We start from the raw sequence: 26,396 nt of genomic DNA on the forward strand, positions 1-26,396 counted from the left end.
GTTGTAAATGAGAACTTGTTCTCAACTAGCCTACCTGGTTAAATAAATGTGAAATAATAAATAAAGATGAAAAAGTGCCTTGCGATCATACGTAATGCAGCCAGTCAAGATGCTCTCGGTGCAACCTTTTGAGGATCTGAGGGCCTGTGCCAAATCTTTTCAGTCTCCTGAGGGGGGAGGAGGCATTGTCGTGCATTCATGACAGTGGTGGTGTGTGTGGATCATGTTAATTTCTTAGTGATGTGGACACCGAGGAAGCTCTCGACCCGCGCCACTGCGGGGACAAAATCGTCTCCTTTGTCTTGCTGACTTTGAGGGAAAGTTTGTTGTCTTGGCACCACACTGCCAGGTCACTGACCTCCGTCAGGGGGCGGCAGGTAGCCTAGTGGTTAGAGCGTTGGGCCAGTAACCAAAAGGTTGCTGGATCGAATCCCGAGCTGACAAGTAAAAAATCGGTTGTTTTGCCCCTGAGCAAGGCAGTTATCCCACTGTTCCCTGGGCGCCAAAGACGAGGATGTCGATAAAGGCAGCCCCTCGCACCTCTCTGAGGGATTGGGTTAAATGCGGAAGACACATTTCAGTTGAAGGCATTCAGTTGTACAACTAGGTACCCCCCCCTTTTCCTCCCTACGGGCTGTCTCATCGTTGTCGGTCATCAGGCCTACCACCGTCGTGCTCTTCAGCAAACTTAATGATGGTGTTGGTGTCGTGCGCAGTCATGGGTGAACAGGGAGTACGGGAGGGGACTAAGCACGCACACCTGAGGGGTCCCTGTGTTGATGGTCAGCTTGGCCGATGTGTGGGTGCCTACCCTCACCACCTGGGGGCGGCCCATCAGGAAGTCCAGGTTCCAGTTGCAGAGGGAGGTGTTCAGTCCCAGGGTCCTGAGCTTGGAGGGCACTATGGTGTTGAACACTAAGCTGTAGTCAATGAACAACAATCTCACGTAGGTGTTCCTCTTATCCAGGTGGGAGAGGGCAGTGTGGAGTGCAATTCTTTGTGTTGTTGTGTCAACATGTATCGAGCATGTAAATTAAAATGTTTGAAAGAATGCAGATGGAGGGAAGGGGGTGCCTGTATTTCACTTTAGCTCTATGCATGCCCATTACATCTTGACTGGGGTGGTTTGTGGTATGTATGTGGTACAGGTTTTTAGCCAAGTGTTAATAAGCGCCAGCAGGTTGTAAGCCCTGCGTTATTCGAATCCGGTATCAGGATAAATAAAAAGCAAGGTCTGCTAACTTTCTTTAACTATGTTTAATTAACGCAAGCAATAAATGGCAAATGCAATTTTCGTATATACGGGTTCGCTGTATCACCGCGCAGGGTAAAACGGAGAACTCTGGAATGTGCGCAAACAACAGTTATTATACTATGACAGCCATATTTCCAACCCGTCCGTTGGCCTATCACAGTAGAGGCTGAGCGTGGTTTAAACTTTGCTCAGCCTATCGCTGGCACTCAGACTGGTCCCAGTCCCTTGGTGCTCGCAGGTGTCCGCATCTGGTCTTTGGGTAGATTAGATCTGTCTTGTTCCGCTCCCCAGATGCTACACTCAAACAGTTCCTAATATGGTATTGTCCAGTGTCCTACCCTCCCTGGTTGGCCTGGAGATATGCACCCCTCCCCTCTCCAGATTGACCACAGCTTTTATAGCATGTCACTCTATGTTGCTCAGTCTTTACACACATACACACACACACAAACAATGCAGATGTAACAAAACAATATTCATCTTCATACAATATGGTAGCAGGCTATAGTGCATAAACATAAATCCTAACAAGGTGCGCAATGACGTAAACAGACTCAAAATGTATTTGTTAATTTCTCATTGCCATGATAGGAGCTATTTTGCTTCCCAGAATTTGTTTTGTTATAAGATCAGAAAGGTGTCAAAGCACGAGTATAATTTATGACTTAACTAAAGTGTGTGAAATATTACGTAACAGGGGTTTTAATTTATTTGTTTTTCAGATGGGAGTTGTAGTTTAACTGCATACAAGGTCAAGTTTTTTTTGCCTAGATGGAAACTCAAAGTACCATGATTCTCTTGGCTACTGCAAAGGCACGCCTACGCTAAATAAAACCATCGACTGTAATCCTTCATTACTAGAATCGAATGCTGGTGTTATTTTTCTGACTGCTACTTAACGTTAGTATTTGCATTGTTCTAATCAGAGAATGGACAACTCTGGGAAAGAGAAGGAAGCGATTCAGCTGATGGCTGACGCTGACAAGAAAGTGAAAACGTCTGGCTCATTCTTGGGAGGCATGTTTGGGTAAGAATGCTTCAGCAACGACGATGTCAATAAAGCTAACGTTCGTTAGCTAGTTTATCATCACTCCGCATGCTAACTCAGTCTCTGGGTATTATCACAGAGCTGTTTACCATTAGAGATGACTCTTTGGCACCATGCCATCGTATGTAGCTAGCTCGATGATGCTACAATATGTCGTTATGTGGCAATGGACATCCTCTAAGCATGCCATAGTAAACATTTGCCATTAAAATAACTAACTAGTTGCTAGCTATAACCTCATGCATGCTTCTGCAGACAGTCTATGTTTAACCAGCTATAGTAACGTTAGCTAGCTAGCATTGCGCCTTCTAATTAGCAAAATTAGCGAATCTAAGCCTTGAAATATGCAGGTAATGGCAAATCTGTCATTTGGGCAGTGGCTCTGATTCTAAATATCTAACTAACCACCTTTGGATGATTTGTGCACGTACACTTAGTAAGTAACTTACTATTTATTGTCTGCCACAAATCAGTTACATTATTCCCTTCAAGTGAATGTAAACAACCTAGAAGCAGGTCACGACTCTTGGGCCTGTGCCATGAAGGCTAAGTAACATCCCAAAGGCAGGCGATTACTCTCCATGCATACATTTTTATGATTATTTTGCGTTTTTTAGATTCTTAGTCACATATCGGGCCATCTGATACAGCACACCAATTCGGTCTTGACTAATTTAACCATTTCTATGAAGTGTAATCCTATATGCCACCTTTGTGTGTGTTGTATTTATGAATGCATTTGCCTGTAATTTATTCCAATAGTAGGATTTAGGAGTAGGTGTGTGCCAGTTCCAAGGCCACTGCAATGCAGGTCAGTCCTGTTCCAGTCTCTGGTGTATCTAACCAGTCAGCTTTTGATGTCTATTTGGCAGCCTTATTAAATTATATTGGTCACATACACATATTTAGCAGATGTTATTGTGGGTGTTGCGAAATGCTTGTGTTCCTGGCTCCGACAGTGCAGTAGTATCTAACCATCGTTACCTGTCTGTCTGTACCCTACCTAGGGTCCTGTCTTGCACAATCATGTGACATGCTTGGATTTGAACCTTTATTTAACTTTTTCATCAAACTGTCCCCTTTGACAATTTCTTACATATGTGACATGATTGCCCAAAACACGGGGCCCTAATCATACCATATCAGTGAAGAAATCTGTTGCATTTGGTGTACACACACTAAGATTCACTGCATTCAGTACCTGGCAGCCATCCAATAGTATTCTTAATGAAATGGCTCTCAAAAGGGCCACTAAGGTGAAAGCAATGGAGAGGTCTAAATCTGACACTTCTAACTCTTCATCGTTAGAGAAAAGACTACCTGTATGTCTGGCTTTGGGAACAGCATTTCTACTGTACTATACCGGTGAACAACCATTAACATGCTGTATGAGGATCATATCAGATTGAGGTAGGCCTAAAGGCTTTCATTAAATGGCAGTCGACTTACATACTGATTTTATAGACTATGGCGATATTGTCTATAGGAATTCAGGTGCCGCTGTATTGAAGCCATGGGATGCAGTTTATCATAGCGTACTTGCTTTATTACGAGTGATAGGTTCAGTACACTTCATTGCATTCTGTAAATGAAAGTAGACTGGCCCTCTTTGAAGTCTGGTAGATCGATGTGTTACACTCTTTGTTTATAAAGCCCTCCTGCATAAACTTCCGCCGTACCTTTCTTCATTGTTAACTTACAGACGTACGAGATACTACATGATGAGAGCAAGATTATTTTTATTTGTCAAACTGCAGCCACGCATCGGTCATGATGTCACTAGAATAAGACCCTCTATTTATTGGAAAGGATAATTTAAGCTCATCGCTGTGCACATTCACCACCCTGTGAAGTTCATCATATCATCTGTAGCCTAATAAACTGCATGCATTCCCGAGTCGTAGTGGGAGGACCACACAATATTTCGTCCCATGACTCCCAAGTTTGCATCCATATGATGGTTATTATATCAATGTTTCTACATAAAGGGGTTTCCACCACCATTTCTCACATAATACATTATACCGACACAAAGATCCACCTTGTCTAGTGTATTTAGTTTTGTCGGAAAGTTTACATACAAATTTGCTGCTTCCATCAGGCCTGCCGCAAATTTAAAATATCCCGACATGTACTTTACGCGCAAAAAAAGGTTGGATGGAAACCTGGTTAGTGACTGATTGGACAGCTAGAGCATCATTAGTCAAGAGTTGGAGGACATTCCCATGGGGTCAGGGAGAGAGAGACTGAGAGAGATCTATACCGGCACCACCATCCAAAATGGCCGCCTGACTGATGTCTTCTCTCTCAGCATAAGGGGTCTGGTCAATAATGAAAGTGCTTGGTTGATGAAAGCACTGCATTGTAGTCTTTTCCTATATTAGCAACTTCACCCACATCTAAAAGTGTATCATTACGTGGCATAAGTTTGAGTCTTGTGTGTTAACCCTATGTATTTTGCTCTCTTCTCTCTCTCCAGTGGACCTCATAAAGTTGAAGAGGCTTGCGAAATGTACTGCAGAGCAGCCAACATGTTCAAGATGGCTAAGAACTGGAACGGTACACTTCTGTCTGCTCTATTTCACACTAAACATGGTTGACCTTGATTGAACGATTAGCCCATTAGTGGTTGCACGTTGTGTCAGAGTTGAGGTGCGCGCGTGCGTCTCTGACGAAGGTAGTAATTAAAACTAAAGCGTTAAATGCTGTCAGTATGGGAGGTATTGACTATACAGTGCTGTGAAAAAGTATTTGCCCCCTTTTGTCATTTTTTTTTCATATCCTGGACACGGAATGTTGTCAGCTCTTTAACCAAAACCTAATATTAGATAAACGGAATCTATCCATAGAACATTCTTCCGGGAGTCTTGACGATCATCCAGGTGCTTATTGACAAATTTGGTTTGACCTTTTGGACGACATGGGTCCTGTTGTGTCTGGCGAAAACCGAACACTGCATTCCACATTAAGAACCTCGTAGCAACGGTCATGGTGGCGGAAGCGTGATGGTTTGCGGATGCTTCGCTGCCTCAGGACCTGGACGACTTGCCATCACTGAAGGAACCATGAATTCTGCTCATTAATTCTACAGGAGAATGTCAGGCCATCCGTCTGTGAGCTGAAGAGCAGCTGGGTCCTGCAGCAAGAAAGTTATCCAAAACACACAAGCACGTCTACACCAGAATGGCTGAAAAGCAACATGTTTAAAGTTCTGGAATGGCCTAGTCAAAGTCTAGACCTAAATGTGATTTTAAGATGTTGTGGCAGGACATGAAACTAGCAGTTCACGTGCAAAAACCCACAAATGTCGCTGAGTTAAAGCAGTTCTGCATGGAAGAGCGGGCCAAAATGTATCCACAGGGATGTGAGACTGATCAACTACAGGAAGCATTTGGTTGCAGTCTTTTCAGCTAAAGGTGTCACAACCAGTCTATTGAGTGTTGGGGCAATTACTTTTTCACACTGGGGCATTGGGTGTTGCATTAATTCAACAAATGAAACAAGTATCAGTGTTATTTGTTCACTCGGGTTCCATTTATCTAATATTCGATTTTGGTTGAAGATCTGATAACATTCAGTGTCAGAAATATGCAAAAATAGAGTGAATCGGCACTAGGTTGACGTGTTTAATTAACAGTAGCCTACACACATGAAAGACTGGCGGTGTGTGCTGCCCACTCTGTGTGGATGGAGTCCCTGTGTTTTGGAGTCATTTTAGCCGTGTGACTCCTTCTGTAATTGCACAGCACTATTCTTGGACGGCCTTGAGGAACAAGGTGCAATGGATTTGCTTTATGTTGAGGTTAAATTTGTTTGTGTGTGTGTGTCTCCAGCTGCTGGTAATGCCTTCTGCCAGGCGGCCCGGATCCACATGCAGCTCCAGAACAAACACGACTCGGCCACCAGCTTCATCGATGCAGGAAACGCTTTCAAAAAGGCAGACCCCAGCGGTGAGATACCGCACACCAAAAAGCCAAACTGGGCCTTTTAGGCTACAGTAATTGACCTCAAACAGCCTGCTTTAACTTTTAGTTGACTACATTTCAGTCCCTTGTGAAAGTAGCAAAAACTGCTGCACATTTTCCAGGGCTAATAGAAGTCTGTGGTATGTGTCAGTCAGATCCACACAGGCAGCATTGGGAGTTGTGGCTCTGGAACGATAACTTGAGCAGAATGGGCTCTACGGAGAAGCTAGTCTACTGGGGAGAGTGATAATGAGTTAGAATTCCCAGTCATTTCTTAGTGTTACACACGATAAGTCCAAGTCTTTCTGGTACTGTGTCAGAAATCAGGCCACCCTGTACAGGTTGTCTGTTTGCATCTGACATGTGGGCCAACCATCTGCTCCGGGGTCAGAGGGGAGAGAGCCATGCTATATTACTGACTATAAACTGGGTGGTTTGAGCCCTGAATGCTGATTGGCTGACAGCCGTGGTATGTCAGACCGTATACCATGGGTATGACAAAACATTTTATTTTTACTGCTCTTAATTACGTTGGTAACCAGTTTATAATAGCAATAAGGTCACCTCAGGGATTTGTGGTAAATGGCCAATATAACACGGCTAAGGGCTGTGTCCATACACTCCGCGATGCGTCGTGTCTAAGAACAGCCCTTAGCTGTGGTATATTGGCCATATAGCACATGCCCTTGTGCCTTATTGCTTAACTATATTAAACTGTGACTATATTGCAAAGAAATTGCCCTTGAGTACCGTTCAATAAATATTTACTGAGTAGAATTGAGTAGCTCCAGTGGGCTCTCCTCTTTACCTTTTGGTATGATTAAAATTGTAGAAAGTTGGGGCTGGAGTACCAGCCCTGGGATGGTTATTATTGAGGTTAGCCTGCCATATTGTCGAGAGTGGATTTAATAATACACCCACCCACCGGTGGTGGTGGAATTATAACCTACTGTCGATGAAATACCCAGCCAGCCACAAGGAGAAATAAGATGTAATGTTATGCAACCTTGATCTACGAGAGAATCGTAACGCAAGCGCCGGCATTGTTTCTTTCACTTCTTTCCAATTTTCAGAAATCTCCCTTTGACTTATGTATGCATCTAACCTACCCTAATACTGTCTGTCACTCTAACTCTCCCCTCTTCCTTTAATGCTGCCAATAGAGGCGATCAAGTGCTTAAACGCAGCTGTTGATATATACACAGACATGGTAAGACAGACGCTCACAGACGGGGACATGCACGGCCTGAACCATATAATACATTGTCATGGTTCATCATCACCGGTGTTCATGAATGACCGATTATTTTCCTTGTCAGAATTGATCCTCTTGGCTGTAGTTGTAAAACTGGTCTGATAATGCAGGTTCTACTATTTCATTCCAATGCTATTCTCTCTATGGCACCCTCCCTATAGTATAGCCCAGCCCCCTTGAAGATGTTCCTCTCTGTTTCAAAAGAGGGTGATGTATTTCGTGGAGTAGCTGACGATGGCCATTTCAACTGCAAACGTTTGTATTGTGACCCAGGCTACATCTGAAAGTACTTACATTTACATTTACATTTAAGTCATTTAGCAGACGCTCTTATCCAGAGCGACTTACAAATTGGTGCATTCACCTTATGATATCCAGTGGAACAACCACTTTACAATAGTGCATCTAACTCTTTTAAGGGGGGGGGGGTTAGAAGGATTACTTTATCCTATCCTAGGTATTCCTTAAAGAGGTGGGGTTTCAGGTGTCTCCGGAAGGTGGTGATTGACTCCGCTGACCTGGCGTCGTGAGGGAGTTTGTTCCACCATTGGGGTGCCAGAGCAGCGAACAGTTTTGACTGGGCTGAGCGGGAACTTACTTGGCTTCTCTGTCAAGCCAGTTTCGTAGTGATGTCTCTCCTCTCTCTAAAGCCACTTAGTAACGATCAGGGTCCAGAGTATTTCCTGGTCTGGTCACGTAGTAAGGTAAAACTCCCGGCCCCAGTATTGATTCCTGTGTTTTGGCTCGTCCAGGGACGGTTCACCATCGCAGCCAAACACCACATCACCATCGCAGAGATCTACGAGTCAGAACTGGTGGATATAGAGAAGGTGCGTATTGAATGTGTTTGTGCGTGTGTGTCGTCGTATATGGTTATTGGACAACTAAGGTGTCTGAAGACTTGGAATAGTTTACCAATTTCTCGCCGTCTCATTTCCTTATTGGTTTACATTAGAAAGAAAATTCCATTATTTAGCATTTTCTGGACCTCGACTCAGTGTTTTGGTTCCCATTCCCCCCTGGTCCTGCTCTAGGCCATCGCCCACTATGAGCAGGCGGCAGACTACTACAAAGGAGAGGAGTCCAACAGTTCTGCAAACAAGTGTCTACTGAAGGTGGGGGCCTACGCCGCTCAGTTGGAACAGTACGCAAAGGCCATCGAGATCTACGAACAGGTGTGTGTGTGTGTCACCTCGGGATGCTTGTGGGTGCGCGTGTGTCTGAACAGAAACTGATTTGTATATCAATGGTTTCCCAATGAAAATGGATGAACCCAGTGAATTGACCGTGTTCGTGTGTGTGTGTTACCAGGTTGGATCCAGCACCATGGATAACCCCCTGCTGAAATACAGCGCCAAAGAGTACTTCTTCAAAGCCTCTCTGTGTCACTTCATCGTGGATGAACTTAACGCCAAAGTCAGTCGGCAGCGCCATGTCACCTAGACCATAAGGGGTTCAGTGCCGTTCAGATTTGTAAATGAAGCAGTCCTCTGACTTAGTGCTTTGTATGAAGGAAAACTGCATTTCATTTTTTTTTTTTTTTGCAGCTTGCTGTCGAGAAGTACGAAGAGATGTTCCCAGCTTTCTCTGACTCAAGAGAGTGCAAGCTGTTGAAGGTATGTCACTGACCCCATCTCTAAAGCCTTCGATTTGTTAATTGTATCCCTTTATGGTGTTGATCATGGTAATATATTAAAGTTATATTGTGCAAAGTTCACTAGATCCACTACTACTGTGTAGCACCTGCACGACAGCCATTTTGCAGAAGCAATCTGACAAGCTACTGTAAATCACTGTTTTACAGAAACTCCTGGATGCTCATGAGGAACAAAACTGTGAAGCTTTCACAGAAGCAGTAAGTCTAAATGGCTCATTGATTCACAGGGCGGGCTGCTTTTTTCCCTTTTTGAAAAAAAAATTCTGATGTCGTTGCCTACCATTGGATTGGTGAAAGCCATTGACTCCAGTGCATGGCATTCACAAATCCAGTCATGCCAGATCAGTAATTATTTAAGGAAAGAAAGCATGGATTCCTTTTAGTATATGAACAGGTGCTTAGATTTAATCTTATTCCCTTTCAACCTCCCTCAGATTAAAGAGTTTGACTCCATCTCTCGTCTGGACCAATGGCAGACCACCATGCTGCTGCGCATCAAGAAGACCATCCAAGGGGACGAGGGAGACCTGAAGTGAGACCACGCCAGGGGGAACACAGCACCGCGGGGCCCACACATGGCATGCCACCCCTCTCCACTACTTCACCCCTTACTCATCCCATATTGTTTTTGTGCAATGACTCAGTCCACGTTCTTACATGCAGAATGTCCAGTTAGTTCAATCCGCTGCAATGTCTCGGCCAGGGGTCTGACTTTTGGGGATGGATTTGAGGTTTTGGTCAGCTAAACAATTTGTTTAATTTAGTAAATCTGTTCCCAAGTATTCCCACAAATTTAAAAAAGGGATATGCGATCGTGTATCAATGTAATGAAGGTGTGAAATTATTATTTTCAAATACAATCTCTTTTTGGGCTTAGTTGTGGTAATTTTGCAGTGTACAAATTATTAGAATTATGTTCTGGCACCGAAACCATCCGCTACTACAAAAATGATCCTGCGTCTGAATCTAGTTGCCTACCCCCTGGTGTAGGTCTTTATAAAGACTATGTATACTCTGTTGAATTCTATTATAATATCAGTGCTCTCTTATTATCGCCAAACTCTAGTTAGGATGTGGATCCAGTCGCTCCTCTTTCTGGAGGATAGATCCGATACGTTTCCTGTTTAGTGGTGAGTAAACTTCTGAGAAGGGCAGAAAGGCATTCTAATACTAAGGCATTGATCACTGACGTTAGTATTGAGCGCACACACACACGGCATGATTTGTACAGCTGTAATTCATTATTCTATTAGGTTCAACAGATGTGACCTTTCATCTAGAAATGAGTATTTTAAATATATATTTCCATTGTCTTTGCTTGGCTTCCAACTGAAAAGTCTTAGAAGGGAAATGTCCATTACTTATATCATAAATGGTTCTTGTAAACAAAGGTATTCCAGCCTGAGATGACACAATGAATTGTTTCATATAAAAAAAAAAATCTTATTCTTGAAATGGACAATTGATACAAATACAATTTATTTACAATCAAGACATGGCCAGAAAGTATATTTTGCTTAGTTAGCATTTTTTCCATATTTCTTAGGCAGATTGTGTAATAATACAGAATATGTGAGGCGACTTCCTAATTCTGCTTGTAAATGATTTTTTTTTAACGCAGAGCTAAGAATATCCCTTGCCCTCTTGTAAGAGCAGTTTCATTTCTGAACTCCAGCTTGTTCTTCCATTGTCACTCATGTTGATGTAATATGTGTTGTGAAGTTGTAACCATGTTGGTGTATGCTAGTGCATCCTCTTGCTGGCCACTAGCAGAGCTGCATTTCTTTGTGTGTATAGGTAATAGTGTTGTGCAACATTTCCTAGTAGTGAACTGCGGCAAGGTTTCTACTGAGTGCCCCACAACGTAGGGGGCAGTCAGCCTGCATATCAAGCTTCTTTCAGATGGAATGGTGCTATTTTCTGTTTTATTTGGTCTGTGTCTGAAAATGAACTAAATAAAATCATTATCATTCTGTGGGTCTCTACTGATAATGCTGTTTGTCAAACTTAGTCCACACAATTTGAATATGATATGTGCATGTATATTTTAATTTGTATTAGTGATGTTAGGAGTAAATGTCAAAACGTGTTACACAAAAGAAACCATGAATTAAGCATACTAAGGCAGAGATTCTGATTGCGCGTTATAAACCTTGCAGCGTTTTCCGACTAAGCCAACATAGGCCGCGTCGACCGTGAATGGGATCTCTGTGGAATCATTGCCTTGAATGATACATTTATACCCAAACAATTATTTTTTTCACGAGATTGCAACCTTACCATTTATTTATAGCTTAGTTTCAGGTCTGGAACTCACCTTTCTGGTAAAAATGGTTATACATTTTGTGTACTCACTTGATGCAAGCTCAAATACATAATATTTGTACTAAGAAAATACATTTTTTTCCTGTTCAACAAAAGTGGGGCTTAAAATGACATGTTTTTTCTAAATATAGGAACAATCAAATAAACAACTTACTAAGCTAACATGTGTAATTGTTTTAAGATGGTAATACCAAGGATCATTTAGCTATTAGATTTAGAATTGTAGGTCCCCTTTAAGTACAAAAAAATATCTAATTATTTGATATATTGACTTTGGCCTTACTTTTAGCCTATAGAAAACACATTGATAACAGATTCATGGAAAACAGAAGTTTCTGTCCTACAGCTGAGGGATATAAAAACTGGAAACTTTTTGTTGTTGACATATTAAACCCCTTTTGTCACTAAACTACTTCCATATATACAGTGCATTCGGAAAGTATTCAGACCACCTGATTTTTTCCCAAATGTTACGTTACAGCCTTATTCTAGAATGGATAACATTTCCCTCCCTCAATCTACACACAATACCACATGACAAAGCAAAATCTGTTTTTTAGAAATTTTTTCAAATGTGTATTTAAAATAAAAAACTGAAATATAACATTTACATAGGTATTCAGACCCTTTCCTCAGTACTTTGTTGAAGCACTTTTGGCAGCACTTACAGTCTCGAGTCTTCTTGGGTATGACGCTAGAGACTTGGCACGCCTGTATTTGGGGAGTTTCTCCCATTCTTCTCTGTAGATCCTCTCAAGCTCTGTCAGGTTAGATGGGGAGCGTCGCTGCACAGCTATTTTCAGGTCTCTCCAGAGATGTTCGATCAGGTTCAAGTCTGAGCTCTGGCTGGGCCACTCAAGGACATTTATAGACTTGTCCCGACGCCACTCCTGCATTGTCTTTGCTGTGTTCTTAGTGTTGTTGTCTTGTTGGAAGGTAAACCTTCGCCCCAGTCTGAGGTCCTGAGCACTCTGGCGCAGGTTTTCATTAAGGATATCTCTGTACTTTGCTCTGTTCACCTTTCCCTCGATCCTGACTAGTCTCCCAGTCCCTGCCACTGAAAAACAGCTCCACAGCATGATGCTTCCACCCCCATGCTTCACCGTAGGGATGGTGTCAGGTTTCCTTCAGATGTGATGCTTGGCATTCAGGCCAATGAGTTCAATCTTGGTTTCATCAGACCAGAGAATCTTGTTTCTCAGTCTAGGAGTCTTTAGTCTTTAGGTGCCTTTTGGCAATCTCTGGCCACTCTACCATAAAGGCCTGATTGGTGGAGTGCTGCAGAGATGGTTGTCCTTCTGGAAGGTTCTCCCATCTCCAAAAAAACAGTTTTCGCTTTGTCATTATGGGTTGTGTGTAGATTGATGAGAAAAAAATATATTTAATACATTTTAGAATAAGGCTGTAATGTAACAAAATGTAGAAATTGGGAAAGGGTCTGAATACTTTCCAAAAGCACTGTACTTCCAATAATGTTTTTAACGGGTACTGGGCTACCTTCAGACGAGGCTTGTGAGCATCCTAGAGCAAAACAACCGAAATGTAAGTGTTCGTGAGAGACTCGCCTTTCCATAGAGGGGTCATATTAGTGTGTAGCCCAATCTGTTCAGATGTGAGAAGACCGATTTTAGGGGATGTCGCATGGTCTGACAAACACTGCTGTAGCTCGGCCACCTTTCAAAGCAGAAGGCCTATATCGGCGGATGCGGTGGATTGAGACGCAGCCCACACCTCTAGCTTATTAAACAGATCGATTTTTATGGAGATGTATTTATGCTAATTTGATTTCCACGGGGCAACGGAAATTTATTCAAGGGGTTAATGGCAGTACAATATCGGTACCTTTTCATATAACTGCCGACAGACTTTTCTCCTAAAAGCCCACTAAGAGGTACAGAGACACCATTCAAATGTGTGCAGACTCATTACAACTTCACTCACTGAATGTGTACGCCTGTGACCAAGAGAAAGTGCTCCTTTCAATTCTATGAAATGACTCAGTATTTTTGTTTTTTATGTTGAAAGCTCTAAATCCAGCTGAAAATATCACGTCGAGATGAAACCACGACTGTTGGACTCGCTAGACCCCTCAAACTCAACTCTGGACCTCAAAGCCAGTTCCACTGTTTTCTTTCATTATTCCCCCTCTAATCAGGGACTGATTTAGACCTAGGACACCGGGTGTATGCAATTCATTATCAGGTAGAACAGAAAACCAGCAGGCTCCTAAATGTGGGCCGGAGGCTTAGTACGGAGGATGTGACGCAATTGCGGAGTGCAAATCGAACTTCATACTGCATTGGCCGTGTGCCTCCCAAATGTTATAACAATGTGGAGGGCTCCTTATAGCTCTGTATAGATCCGCATTGACATGAATAGTTGACGGTAGGTGGGGGCGGGAGGTCCTGTATAAACAGAAAACTCACTTCCTTGACAACAGCTCTGCTCCGCGAAGAAGTAGGAACGCTCCGACCTCTGCGGAGGCCGCGTCACAGTAAATGCTGTACGTCCACCGCAGACACCAGATTGACCATGCAGAGCCTTTAAGAGTTGAACACCCTCGCACTAGACCAGGGTTGTCAAACTCTTACCATGGAGGGCCTAGTGTCAGCAGGTTTGAGTTTTTTTCCTTTCAATTAAGCTATTAAGGTGTGGGGAGTTCCTTACTAATTAGGGCCCTTAATTCATCAGTCAAGTACAAGGGAGGAGCGAAGCCCACAGCCACTCGGCCCTCTGTGGAATGAGTTTGACACCTGTGCACTAGACTGTCCCCTTTCATATGCTGTCTCCCAGAGGGAGGGTAAATCGATTATTTGTCTGGATAGGCCAGAAAGTGTGACACGTTACTCCCTATGCAAATGTGCGGTCTGAAACCTGACACTTCCAAGTCCGTTCTGCTGAGAGAGTGGTAGCGGAGTGCAGACAGATGGAGCTTTCGGGCACTGGGCCCTACGACGTTCACATGTGGCTTTGAACACCAAAATGTCAGTTGGAACCTGTCCAGAACGGCGCAATATTTTAGAGGTTAAAAGCCGCAATACCTATAACCCACAACCGGATCCCAGCCTTAGTTTCAAAGAGACAACCCCATAACTTTTCGTCAACAGAGTAGAGGACAGACATAAAATATGAATTCAGACCCAATAAATAGACAATAAATAGTCCCTCCATATGTATTTGGACAGTGAAGCTACACATTTTAATTTGGCTCTATACTCCAGCATATTTGGATTTGAGATCAAATGTCTCATATGAGGCAACAGTACAGAATGTCACCTTTTATTTGAGGGTATTTTAATACTCTTTGTGTTAAGTTTTGCCCGATAGGAACTGAATGGTGAATGGAGTAATTGTATTTCTAAGTGAGTAGATAAGATGTTTCAGAACACTTCCAAATGAATCCTGATAATGCCATGATTAAGAAAAATCATGAATGAATAATGACGAGTGAGAAGGTTACAGAACTTGCTAACCTGATCATTAACATGGGAGTTCAGCATTTTCTTTTTTTTTTTGGGGGGGGGGGGGGGTGTATGATCTCTGTGCCTCTAACTTTCTCACTCACCATTATTCACAATTCATTCATGGATTATCCATCCACATTAATGTAGAAATGTTAAAAACATCCTTATTTACAATAAAAGTTACTCCAAAATGACAATACACCATTCACCATTCAGTTCATTGGTCAAAACACAACCCAAAACAAACTGCAAATGCATCCAATGAGTTTGTAGTCACAAGCTTAACGTAGTCATTGCATGCTACAAATACAGGACCAAATACTACACTTTTGACGACTTTAATACACTGTAAGTGAATGTGTCCAAATACTTATGACTTCTTCAAATGGGGGGGGGGGGACTAGAGTCAGTGGTGCCAGGGAAACAGCCTCTCCCGCAATGTCAGCAAAACCAAGGAGCTGATTATGGACTACAGGAAACAAGGGGAGGAGCACGCCACTATTGTCATCGACCGGGCTGCAGTGGAGAAGGGTAAAAAGCTTCAAGTTCCTCGAAGTGCACATCACAGAGAACCGGACATGATTCAATCACACCCCCGGCCGTGGTTTAGCAGCAGCGTCTCTTCTGAGTATTGGGTCTCGGACGAACAGGCTCAGAGACAGCTTCTACCACCAGGCCATCACACTGCTAAAAATCTAAACCTAGCGAACCCCCTGCACAGATCTGCACCGTAGAGACTATTTGCATTAGGCACCTTAGAAATGATTTGCACCGACTACACACATATTCAACCCTTACACACAAACACACAAACACACAAACACACATAAACACACACTCAATGCTGCTCTTCTAGTACTATTGAATCCACAACCCACTTTATATTTGTACATAGTGTAAATACAGTCCATTATTACTATGCATATTACCTCTTCTACGACTTGTTATTCTCTACTTGACTCTTCACTGTTATTGCTGATTAACGTACCGCATTGAGGGAACTAGCGTAAACATTTCACTGCGCCTTGATTACCAGCTGTAAAATGCGTATGTGACGAATGCATTTGATTTGGATACAGTGCTTTCATTTAGTAAACAGAAAAAAGGTAGTGTTCCGTCGTCGCCTCGCATGAAACATTTGACCTCAAAATCCCAAATGCTGGAGTACAGAGACAAATTAAAGGAATTATCTTCAATGCCCAAATACATATGGAAGGGAGTGTACATTGAGATACATGCCAACCTACACCACAGTATCTTCGGTGGACACCTCCAGGTCTTCCACAGTACCAATGTCCTCTGGTACACTGTGTTGTTCCTCATTAGAGACAGCAGCGCTCTGTGTCTCAGTCTCCAGTTCTGATGTCTGCACTGTAACACACTCCTCAGAGATCGGGGCACACTCTGAAACTGCCTCCTCAGGATCCCCAATGGCCGTCATATCTGAACCAGGCCCAGCTTCCAAATCTGGAGCCAAGATGGTCTGCGACACCGCAGTTTCCAGAACACACGAAGTTGAAAGACTGGTCTCTGAAACTGGGGCAAATATGGCCCCTGAAACAGTGACTGGGACAGAGACAGACACAGTCTGGACAGGGAGGACACCAGAGGAGGACGAGGACACAGAGATGGAGGACATAGAGACAGGGATAGTAAAGGGGACAGAGACAGTGGATCCATCCAGAGAGATGACACTGGCCCCGGTGCCGTCTGTGGTGACGATGGGTAGCTGGGTCCCAGCCGGCATCTCTGTCTGGATGACCGTGAACCCACCCAGGGTGGTGTGGCTAACCAGGGCGATGGTCCCTGGGTCGCCCCAGCTGGCTGAGAGGGTGATGGGCTCACCAGGAACCAATATGGTCCCCTCCTGGAGCCTACCTCCAGCTCCCCTATCCCCTTCCACCTCCCGAACCACCGTCTCTATTTTAACCTTTCTACCAAGGCTTCTGGGTTTCTTTGTCTTTTTCTCCATGTTGTCCTTGAGGACCACCAGGTAGTTCTTCCACGGAGTGTTCTGGTCGTGAGTCTGTGGAATACAGTGCACATCGTCAAATAACAGGCGTTTGCAGCACGTGTCAATGTCTCCAACAAGACGTATCACATACATTTTAGTATTGAAACAAGTGTTGTTGCAGTAGTATAGTAACGCACCATGGTGTGTCTGCGTACAGTGGACTTGTCCGTGAAGGTACGGTTGCAGAGGCCACACATGTAGGGCTTCTCCCCTGTATGAATCCTCTGGTGCCTCTGGAGGGCATTCAGCTGGGTGAACTGCTTATCACAATCTGTACAGTGGTACGGACGCTCACCTGAGACAGAACACACACAGGTCAGACAGGGGTTAAAGGTCAAGGGTCAGCAGAGGCAGACATTTTCACTATAAAATGGAAGATACCTCACTATTAAACGGTGGTAGCAATGTGTCTTGTGATTAGTAACCGTAACATTCGATGCAGTCAGCATGAAAATAAAATGGCTACATTAGGTGTAATATCGCAGTGGTTACCTGTGTGTATCTTCATATGCTGGTGGAGGGAGTTTCTCTGGGCGAAGGCCCGACCACATTGTTCACACTTGTAAGGCCTGGAGCCTGTGTGGATTCTGGAGTGGTGTTTCAGGTATTCTTTAGAGGCAAAGCTTTTCCCACAGCTCTCACACATAAAAGGCTTCTCTCCTGGTAGGCCAAACAAAAAACAGATTGATTTAGACTGGTTTGTGTAGATCTAAGAAACAGTGTAAAAATCCTGATTAAATCAGGAAAAGCCAAACCTAACAGCTTTAAAATAAATGTACAGTGTATCTGTGTAAGAAGTGGAATTCTTACCTGTGTGGGCCCTTTTGTGATAGGACAACATGTGGTTCTGGGTGAACCTCGCATCACACTGGTCACAGGCGAAAGGCTTCTCTCCTGTGTGAGTCCTGCGGTGGGTCTTGAGGGCTGAGCTCTGGGAGAACTTGGCTTCACAGTCAGTGCAGGAGTAGGGCTTGTCTCCTGTGTGTGTTCTCTCGTGTAGCGTCAACGCTGTCTTAGAGCTCAAAGCCTTGTTACACACAAGACAGGTGTGCCGCTCACCGCCTCCCTCGTGCACCTAGACGTAGAAAATAGTCAATATTTATTGTCTCAATTAATGATTAGTCTTGCAGCCAATTGAAAAGGATATGCCAGTTTCACATAGTGCCCTTCATTTGACCAGGCCCACGTGGGTTAGCCACCAACGGCTCTGGTCAAAAGTTGTGCCCTACGTGGGGAACAGGGCGTGAATCGAAAGAATCCTACATAAAAGTGTTACAAAAGCAGTCCCAAATCCTCCGACTCAGACCCATCCTAACCTGTCGCCGGTGGCGCGTCACGTCCTTCTTGCGTTTGAAGGTCTTGGTGCAGACGTCACAGGGGAACAGTCTTTCGTCACTGTGGACGTGTCTCTGGTGGATCTTCAGGTTGCAGCGGTTGGCGAAGGTCTGCTGGCAGGTGTCACAACGGTACGTCACCTCCCCCTGCACACTGTGGCTCGTCCTGGTGGTCATGGTAACAATGTAGTTATTAGAGACGCGATCAGAACAACAACGACAATAGTTGAGAATTCAAGTTTCCTAACCCCTTTACAAGTGCTCAAAGCACTTTACATTGTACAGTACAGTGTAGGTCTACATTTGTCTTCTCTCATTTTCAAACCCACCTGTTCATGATCCAACGAATGTCTAACTGATGTGCAATATCCAATTCCACCTACTTGATGTGCTTCAGGTAGCTCTTCTCATAGTGGAAGGTCCGTTGACATTTGTCACACTTGTATTGAGTGTCAATACGTCTGGATGATCTGTTGGTGGCACGCTCCTCTCCCTCCTCTCCACCCTCCTCTTCCTTGCCGGGCAAGAAGAGGGAGTCATCTGGACAATCCCCCGGTATATCTCCCTCATCTTCATCATCAACGTCTGTTGACTCCAGTCCCGCCCCCTCTTTTTCAGGCAGCGGCTCTGGAAGGGCCTCTTCTGCCTCCTGTGTAATAACAACAATCGCCAAGATCAATTGGACAACACTTTTGTCTAGACGTTCTAAATGCTCTTACACGCCTCATCCGCCAAATCAAAGCACGTCAACATTGCACCTACCTGTGTGTCGTCAGTGTTCTCCCCCTGATTGGTTGTCTGAGTGTTGTTGTCAGGCAGATCTTCCATCTGCGCCTTGGTCTGGTCCTTCATCTTCCTCACGTACTTCTTCTTAGGAATGTCAATGAAGACTCTGCGCCCTGCCAGCCTGTTACTCCTCCTCCCAGAGACCTCAGTGTCTTTATTCACCTCTGACCTCTCCTCCTCGGCTGTGACCTCGACCTTTGCCCTTTTCTCCCCTCTCTCCGGTTTTGTTGGAGGAATCAGCCTCTTGGTGGGGGCTATTTTGGGAACTTTGTTGACTCCGACCCCCAGCGCCACATCCTCCTCTCCCACATAATCCAAATCAGCTTCCATGTCCTGTGACGTGGACGCTTCAACCCTGTGTAGACTCAAGCTGCCTTCGTCGAGAACCGAGCTGCAAGCCTGGACAAGGCTCTTACACTCCAACAGTGTCGCCACTTCATGTATTACACCAATCTTGTCTTTAGCAAACTCTTTATCCACCTCCAGTTTGCCAGTGTATACATATTCCAAGAACCTGGTGAAATCAGTGGTTCGAACGTTCCCCAAGAATAGTTTCTTGGGTGGGTCCGGGGCCAGTAGGATGTTCTTGAAGTAGCCGCTGGAGGCAGCTAGGACCGCCTGGTGAGCCTCAAACTCTTCCAGCTCACCCTGGAAGTCCACCTGGACTGTGACATCACACAGGTGGCCATGCAGTCTGAGCTGGTGCAGAGACTGAAGCATGTCCTCATGGTGGAAGGCTGAGGAGAGCTGGACCACTTGATCACTCATGGTTCATACTGTTGATACTGATAGACAAATGTTATAAAAACAGATCAATGGTAGCAAAGCAATCCATTCCTGGCTAAAGTGAACTTGTTTATTTTTGGGGGGAGTGACCATGTGGACTTATAGCGTTACAGTAACCTTAGCTAGCTAGATATATTCACTTAGCTTGCTAGCTATATAACGTTATGGTTAAGGCCTGTGCTTGGGGCTAGCTTACTATAGCTAACGTTAGGTGGTTGGCTAGTTGGCTAGATGGAAAAAAGCAGCTGACTAGGCAAGCTCAAAAACGAGTTTGACTCAATCAGCTGCTCATGTTTTGACTGGCCAACCGTCAAAACGAGTAACGTTAGCACACAAGCGAATTAGCATCAAGCTAACGTTAAGCTTACTAGATTGAGCCACGGCAATAAACTAGCTAGTCAAAGACAGAAAAACAGTTGATGGTTGTTTTTCCATGAAACACTTTCTTTTGCAGTGTTTCAGTTATGATCAGCAAGCAACAGCGGAATATGTGCAATGAACGTGTACGCATCACAACCAACTCTTTCTTACCGTAAGCTCGGTAAAATGGCAGCCCTTCACAAATGCAGCACAACGAAAGTATTTCCTGTAAAATCTGCACCCGAATTCGAGAGATCCGTTTTCACTTCGGCCATATTGGATAGATTCGGTCCGCTTCAGATGATTTGCTATACGTTCTTAGTACCCGTTTCAAATGTTCACAAGTAACGTTAGAACAAAGCGACTCTGGATCAGTTCTTAGGATCATTGAACATTTTTATAGAAATAACTAGACATCAAAATTTAAAAAATAATTATTTGTTTATTCAGCTCATGGTGTCGCGATACCTTTGCAAATGCAAAACAACTGATTTGTCATTATGTAGAAGAAGAAAATAACATTTTCAGACGTATATCAATTGCGTTGCCGTTTTTTAATTCATAGATAATAGATTAATAATGGATTTTGTAAATCACACTGTCCACATGGTGGTGCCATTTCATTGTATTTCAATATTGTGCGATCAGAAGCCCCAGTCTTGCCTCTGCAGAGAATAGATAAGTGCAAACTGTACTTATGGTCTTTAGTCTGGGTCTTGATTATTTCATGGGTGTAAGTGCTGGGCTGAAACAAAAGCCTACCTACCCAGTAATTGGATCCCTGGTATTTGCATTTCTGAACTTGTCAAATTTAGACGTTTTGACCGAGAGGAGCAATAAAACAGAAGCCTTCAGAGTTGATTCCACTTGAACTCCATCCAACACACAAATCAGCCCCACGTTTTCCAGACTGTAGACCGTCATTCCAAGGCTGTACGCTAAGATACTTTAAGAGGAATCACTGGGGGCCTGTGCAGCTGCCAGTGGAGTTTTATTGTCAGAGGAAATCCATATACCTTACATTTCCCTTAATGACTTCTGCAAGCGTTCAGCCTCTTCCGGTAGTGGTGAGTCACCCTGCTAGTGCTCTACTGAGGACAGGAGGCTGTGGTTTTCAGCTCTGGCCTGGAGACTAGCTACCACGTCTTTCTGTCTATCGCGCCTCAACGCACAGTCGCACACACAGAGACACACAGACACACAGTCGCACACACACAGACACACAGACACACAGACACACACACACACACACACACACACACACACACACACACACACACACACACACACACACACACACACACACACACACACACACACACACACACACACACACACACACACACACACACACACACACACACACACACTCAGATGCACACAAGCAAGAATGCACACACACACTGACTGCATCTCAAATGATTCCCTATTCGTAGTGCTCTATTGTTTTCTGACCAGAGCCCTATGTGATGCAAATGCTTAGTAAAAGGTGATGAGCTCAGCAAACAATCTCCCCCACGTTGGGACATGTTTTCTCTGCCTCAGGGTGAGACTTCTTCACACAAGCAAAATACCACTGCTTACGTTGAACGGTACACAAACAACGGGACAAAACATTGGCTGTGTGAGAGGAGAAAACAAACCCCCACATCCTGGAAATACTGATTTTCTGACGGGGGTTTTAGAGGACATTCTCATAAACACTCTGATATTCAATGGCTGAAGGGGAATTCTGTCAGGGTTTGTCAGCTGGAGTCATGCAAACACTTTGATGTGGATCTGGATGTGGTGGGGGAGAGAGCGTGTCCTTGTAAGACCTCTCCATAGTTGCCTGTTAGCCTACGAGTCATAATCTAAGCAGATGATGAACTGAAAGGCTGACTGTAACACCAGACCATTACATAGAGCTGTGGCTTACTGGCCTGGCTGCGCAAAAATAGCCTCTCTCTCTCTCTCTCTCTCTCTCTCTCTCTCTCTCTCTCTCTCTCTCTCTCTCTCTCTCTCTCTCTCTCTCTCGCTCTCGCTCTCGCTCTCTCTCTCTCTCTTTCCATTCAACCACAGGGCTAATGCCAGACCGACCAGACTCTGTCCAACTCAGCATTCATTCTGTGGTGACTCTCAGTAAAAAACATGTTTTATGAAATAGCATATTCATGAAGGCTCTTGAATAGCCTGCAGTGATTCTGTGCAAATAGTCTTTCTGTGTAACTCTTCAAGTGTGGACATGGTGGACATATAAATGCTGTATTCACTGTTGTTGTTCTTAATATAAGCCTCCCTGTCCTGTCCTTGGGATCGTCTGTCTTTGTTTACCTTGTGGAGATGTGGAGGAGGCGTATAGTTGTTTTTGTCAATGAATATGAATCTCCACTCATAATTACAGTATGCAAGCAATGGAACTGGAGCCAGGTGAGAAACTGACTCTAAACTGTGTGTTTATGTAGCTCTGTCATGGCTAAGGTGCTAACTCCCTGATACGCCTTAACACTGCCATGATGCACACAGGCCATTCCAGGTCAGTCACGCACATACACACATGCACAGACACACACATAAACACACACACGCACGCACGCACGCACGCACGCACGCACGCACACACACACACACACACACACACACACACACACACACACACACACACACACACACACACACACACACACACACACACACACACACACAGTCTTGTACAGCTAACCTTGTGGGGACATACAATTCAGTCCCATTCAAAATCCTATTTTCCCTAACCCCTAACCCTAAACCTAACCCTAATCCTAACCCGTACTCTTACCCTAACCCTAACCCTAACCTTAACCCTAACTCTAACCCTAACCCAAAAACCTAAACTTTATCCTAACCCTAAACCTAACCCTAGCTCCTAACCCTAACCCTACAACTAACCCTAGCTCCTAACCTTAATATTTAACTTAATTCTAACCCTAACACTAATTCTAACCTTAACCCTAAACCCCCTAGAAATAGCATTTGACCTTGTGGGGACTAACAAAATGTCCCCAGCTGGTCAACTTTTTGTTCGTTTACTATTCTTGTAGGGACTTCTGGTCCCCACAAGAATAGTTAAACACGTCCACACGCACACACACACACACACACACACACACACACACACACACACACACACACACACACACACACACACACACACACACACACACACACACACACACACACACACACACACACACACACACACACACACACACACACACACACACAGACAGAGAATCCAGACCTGTCACTGGTAGCTGCTCTTACTATCTCAATAGTTCCCTTTTTTCCTTCTATCTTCAGTGGCTAGGTTCCAAACCACAGACAGGCTGTCCAGAATATAGCTGCAACTCACTAACCCTCTAAATCAAATCAAATCAAATCAAATTTTATTAGTCACATACACATGGTTAGCAGATGTTAATGCGAGTGTAGCGAAATGCTTGTGCTTCTAGTTCCGACAATGCAGTAATAACCAACAAGTAATCTAACCTAACAATTCCACAACTACTACCTTATACACACACAAGTGTAAAGGGATAAAGAATATGTACATAAAGATATATGAATGAGTGGTGGTACAGAACGGCATAGGCAAGATGCAGTAGATGGTATAGAGTACGGTATATACATATGAGATGAGTACTGTAGGGTATGTAAACATAAAGTGGCATAGTTTAAAGTGGCTAGTGGTACATGTATTACATAAAGATGGCAAGATGCAGTAGATGATATAGAGTACAGTATATACATATGAGATGGGTAATGTAGGGTATGTAAACATTATATTAAGTGGCATTGTTTAAAGTGGCTAGTGGTACATTTTTACATAGTTTCCATCAATTCCCATTTTTAAAGTGGCTGGAGTTGAGTCAGTATGTTGGCAGCGGCCGCTAAATGTTAGTGGTGGCTGTTTAACAGTCTGATGGCCTTGAGATAGAAGCTGTTTTTCAGTCTCTCGGTCCCTGCTTTGATGCACCTGTACTGACCTCGCCTTCTGGATGATAGCGGGGTGAACAGGCAGTGGCTTGGGTGGTTGTTGTCCTTGATGATCTTTATGGCCTTCCTGTGACATCGGGTGGTGTAGGTGTCCTGGAGGGCAGGTAGTTTGCCCCCGGTGATGCGTTCTGCAGACCTCACTACCCTCTGGAGAGCCTTACGGTTGTGGGCGGAGCAGTTGCCGTACCAGGCGGTGATACAGCCCGACAGGATGCTCTCGATTGTGCATCTGTAGAAGTTTGTGAGTGCTTTTGGTGACAAGCCGAATTTCTTCAGCCTCCTGAGGTTGAAGAGGCGCTGCTGCGCCTTCTTCACGACGCTGTCTGTGTGGGTGGACCAATTCAGTTTGTCCGTGATGTGTACACCGAGGAACTTAAAACTTTCCACCTTCTCCACTACTGACCCGTCGATGTGGATAGGGGGGTGCTCCCTCTGCTGTTTCCTGAAGTCCACAATCATCTCCTTTGTTTTGTTGACGTTGAGTGTGAGGTTATTTTCCTGACACCACACTCCGAGGGCCCTCACCTCCTCCCTGTAGGCCGTCTCGTCGTTGTTGGTAATCAAGCCTACCACTGTAGTGTCATCCGCAAACTTGATGATTGAGTTGGAGGCGTGCATGGCCACGCAGTCGTGGGTGAACAGGGAGTACAGGAGAGGGCTCAGAACGCACCCTTGTGGGGCCCCAGTGTTGAGGATCAGCGGGGTGGAGATGTTGTTACCTACCCTCACCACCTGGGGGCGGCCCGTCAGGAAGTCCAGGACCCAGTTGCACAGGGCGGGGTCGAGACCCAGGGTCTCGAGCTTGATGACGAGTTTGGAGGGTACTATGGTGTTAAATGCTGAGCTGTAATCGATGAACAGCATTCTCACATGGGTATTCCTCTTGTCCAGATGGGTTAGGGCAGTGTGCAGTGTGGTTGCGATTGCGTCGTCTGTGGACCTATTGGGTCGGTAAGCAAATTGGAGTGGGTCTAGGGTGTCCGGTAGGGTGGAGGTGATATGGTCCTTGACTAGTCTCTCAAAGCACTTCATGATGACGGAAGTGAGTGCTACGGGGCGGTAGTCGTTTAGCTCAGTTACCTTAGCTTTCTTGGGAACAGGAACAATGGTGGCCCTCTTGAAGCATGTGGGAACAGCAGACTGGGATAAGGATTGATTGAATATGTCCGTAAACACACCAGCCAGCTGGTCTGCGCATGCTCTGAGGACGCGGCTGGGAATGCCGTCTGGGCCTGCAGCCTTGCGAGGGTTAACACGTTTAAATGTTTTACTCACCTCGGCTGCAGTGAAGGAGAGCCCGCAGGTTTTGGTAGGGGGCCGTGTCAGTGGCACTGTATTGTCCTCAAAGCGGGCAAAAAAGTTGTTTAGCCTGTCTGGGAGCAAGACATCCTGGTCCGCGACGGGGCTGGTTTTCTTTTTGTAGTCCGTGATTGACTGTAGACCCTGCCACATACCTCTTGTGTCTGAGCTGTTGAATTGCGACTCGATTTTGTCTCTGTACTGAGACTTAGCCTGTTTGATTGCCTTGCGGAGAGAATAGCTACACTGTTTGTATTCGGTCATGCTTCCGGTCACCTTGCCCTGGTTAAAAGCAGTGGTTCGCGCTTTCAGTTTCACGCGAATGCTGCCGTCAATCCACGGTTTCTGGTTTGGGAATGTTTTTATCGTTGCTGTGGGTACGACATCGTCAATGCACTTCCTAATGAACTCGCTCACCGAATCAGCATATTCGTCAATATTGTTGTTGGACGCGATGCGGAACATATTCCAATCCGCGTGATCGAAGCAGTCTTGAAGCGTGGATTCAGATTGGTCGGACCAGCGTTGAACAGACCTGAGCGCGGGAGCTTGTTGTTTGAGTTTCTGTTTGTAGGCTGGAATCAACAAAATGGAGTCGTGGTCAGCTTTTCCGAAAGGAGGGCGGGGGAGGGCCTTATAAGCGTCGCGGAAATTAGTATAACAATGGTCTAGGGTTTTTCCAGCCCTGGTAGCACAATCGATATGCTGATAGAATTTAGGGAGTTTTGTTTTTAGATTAGCCTTGTTAAAATCCCCAGCTACGATGAATGCAGCCTCAGGGTGTGTGGTTTCCAGTTTACAAAGAGTCAGATAAAGTTCGTTCAGGGCCATCGATGT

The 26,396-nt window shown here is 44.6% G+C and overlaps 2 protein-coding genes across 3 annotated transcripts; one reads left to right on the forward strand and one right to left on the reverse strand.

Moving 5' to 3' along the window:
• Positions 1-2,050: 2,050 nt before the first annotated feature.
• LOC139556616 (beta-soluble NSF attachment protein) lies at positions 2,051-11,153 on the forward strand. 2 transcript variants are annotated; one of them, XM_071370781.1, is made up of 10 exons: positions 2,051-2,282; positions 4,783-4,862; positions 6,137-6,253; positions 7,432-7,478; positions 8,276-8,353; positions 8,558-8,698; positions 8,835-8,939; positions 9,071-9,139; positions 9,328-9,378; positions 9,615-11,153. In XM_071370781.1, exons 1-10 carry the CDS (start codon positions 2,185-2,187, stop codon positions 9,714-9,716), a joined length of 888 nt encoding a protein of 295 aa, XP_071226882.1. In that variant the 5' UTR covers positions 2,051-2,184; the 3' UTR covers positions 9,717-11,153. The 2 variants fall into 2 exon arrangements, with proteins under 2 accessions (XP_071226882.1, XP_071226883.1); XM_071370782.1 differs by lacking the exon at positions 7,432-7,478 and having other exon boundaries at positions 2,099-2,282.
• Positions 11,154-15,811: 4,658 nt separating this feature from the next.
• On the reverse strand, positions 15,812-20,559 carry LOC139556615 (GDNF-inducible zinc finger protein 1-like). The gene is made up of 8 exons (XM_071370780.1): positions 20,421-20,559; positions 19,080-19,888; positions 18,701-18,966; positions 18,300-18,483; positions 17,794-18,058; positions 17,476-17,643; positions 17,121-17,278; positions 15,812-16,995 (listed from the first exon to the last, which is right to left on the reverse strand). The coding sequence occupies exons 2-8, from the start codon at positions 19,869-19,871 to the stop codon at positions 16,213-16,215; spliced, it is 2,616 nt and encodes an 871-aa protein (XP_071226881.1). The 5' UTR covers positions 19,872-19,888; positions 20,421-20,559; the 3' UTR covers positions 15,812-16,212.
• Positions 20,560-26,396: the final 5,837 nt, after the last annotated feature.

The sequence above is a fragment of the Salvelinus alpinus genome, chromosome 27 (genome assembly GCF_045679555.1).
Source record: "Salvelinus alpinus chromosome 27, SLU_Salpinus.1, whole genome shotgun sequence".
NCBI lineage: Eukaryota > Metazoa > Chordata > Actinopteri > Salmoniformes > Salmonidae > Salvelinus > Salvelinus alpinus.

What these genes read in the sequence shown, in the direction of transcription:
- LOC139556616 (XM_071370781.1), top strand. Translation starts at nt 2,185, where the DNA reads ATGGACAACTCTGGGAAAGAGAAGGAAGCGATTCAGCTGATGGCTGAC. An exon ending in CAAAAAGGCAGACCCCAGCG is followed by an intron (nt 6,254 to 7,431) that starts GTGAGATACCGC and finishes TGCTGCCAATAG; the next exon opens with AGGCGATCAAGTGCTTAAAC. An exon ending in GAGAGTGCAAGCTGTTGAAG is followed by an intron (nt 9,140 to 9,327) that starts GTATGTCACTGA and finishes ACTGTTTTACAG; the next exon opens with AAACTCCTGGATGCTCATGA.
- LOC139556615 (XM_071370780.1), bottom strand. Translation starts at nt 19,871, where the DNA reads ATGAGTGATCAAGTGGTCCAGCTCTCCTCAGCCTTCCACCATGAGGAC. An exon ending in AGCTACCTGAAGCACATCAA is followed by an intron (nt 18,484 to 18,700) that starts GTAGGTGGAATT and finishes CATGACCACCAG; the next exon opens with GACGAGCCACAGTGTGCAGG. An exon ending in TCACAAAAGGGCCCACACAG is followed by an intron (nt 17,644 to 17,793) that starts GTAAGAATTCCA and finishes TTGGCCTACCAG; the next exon opens with GAGAGAAGCCTTTTATGTGT.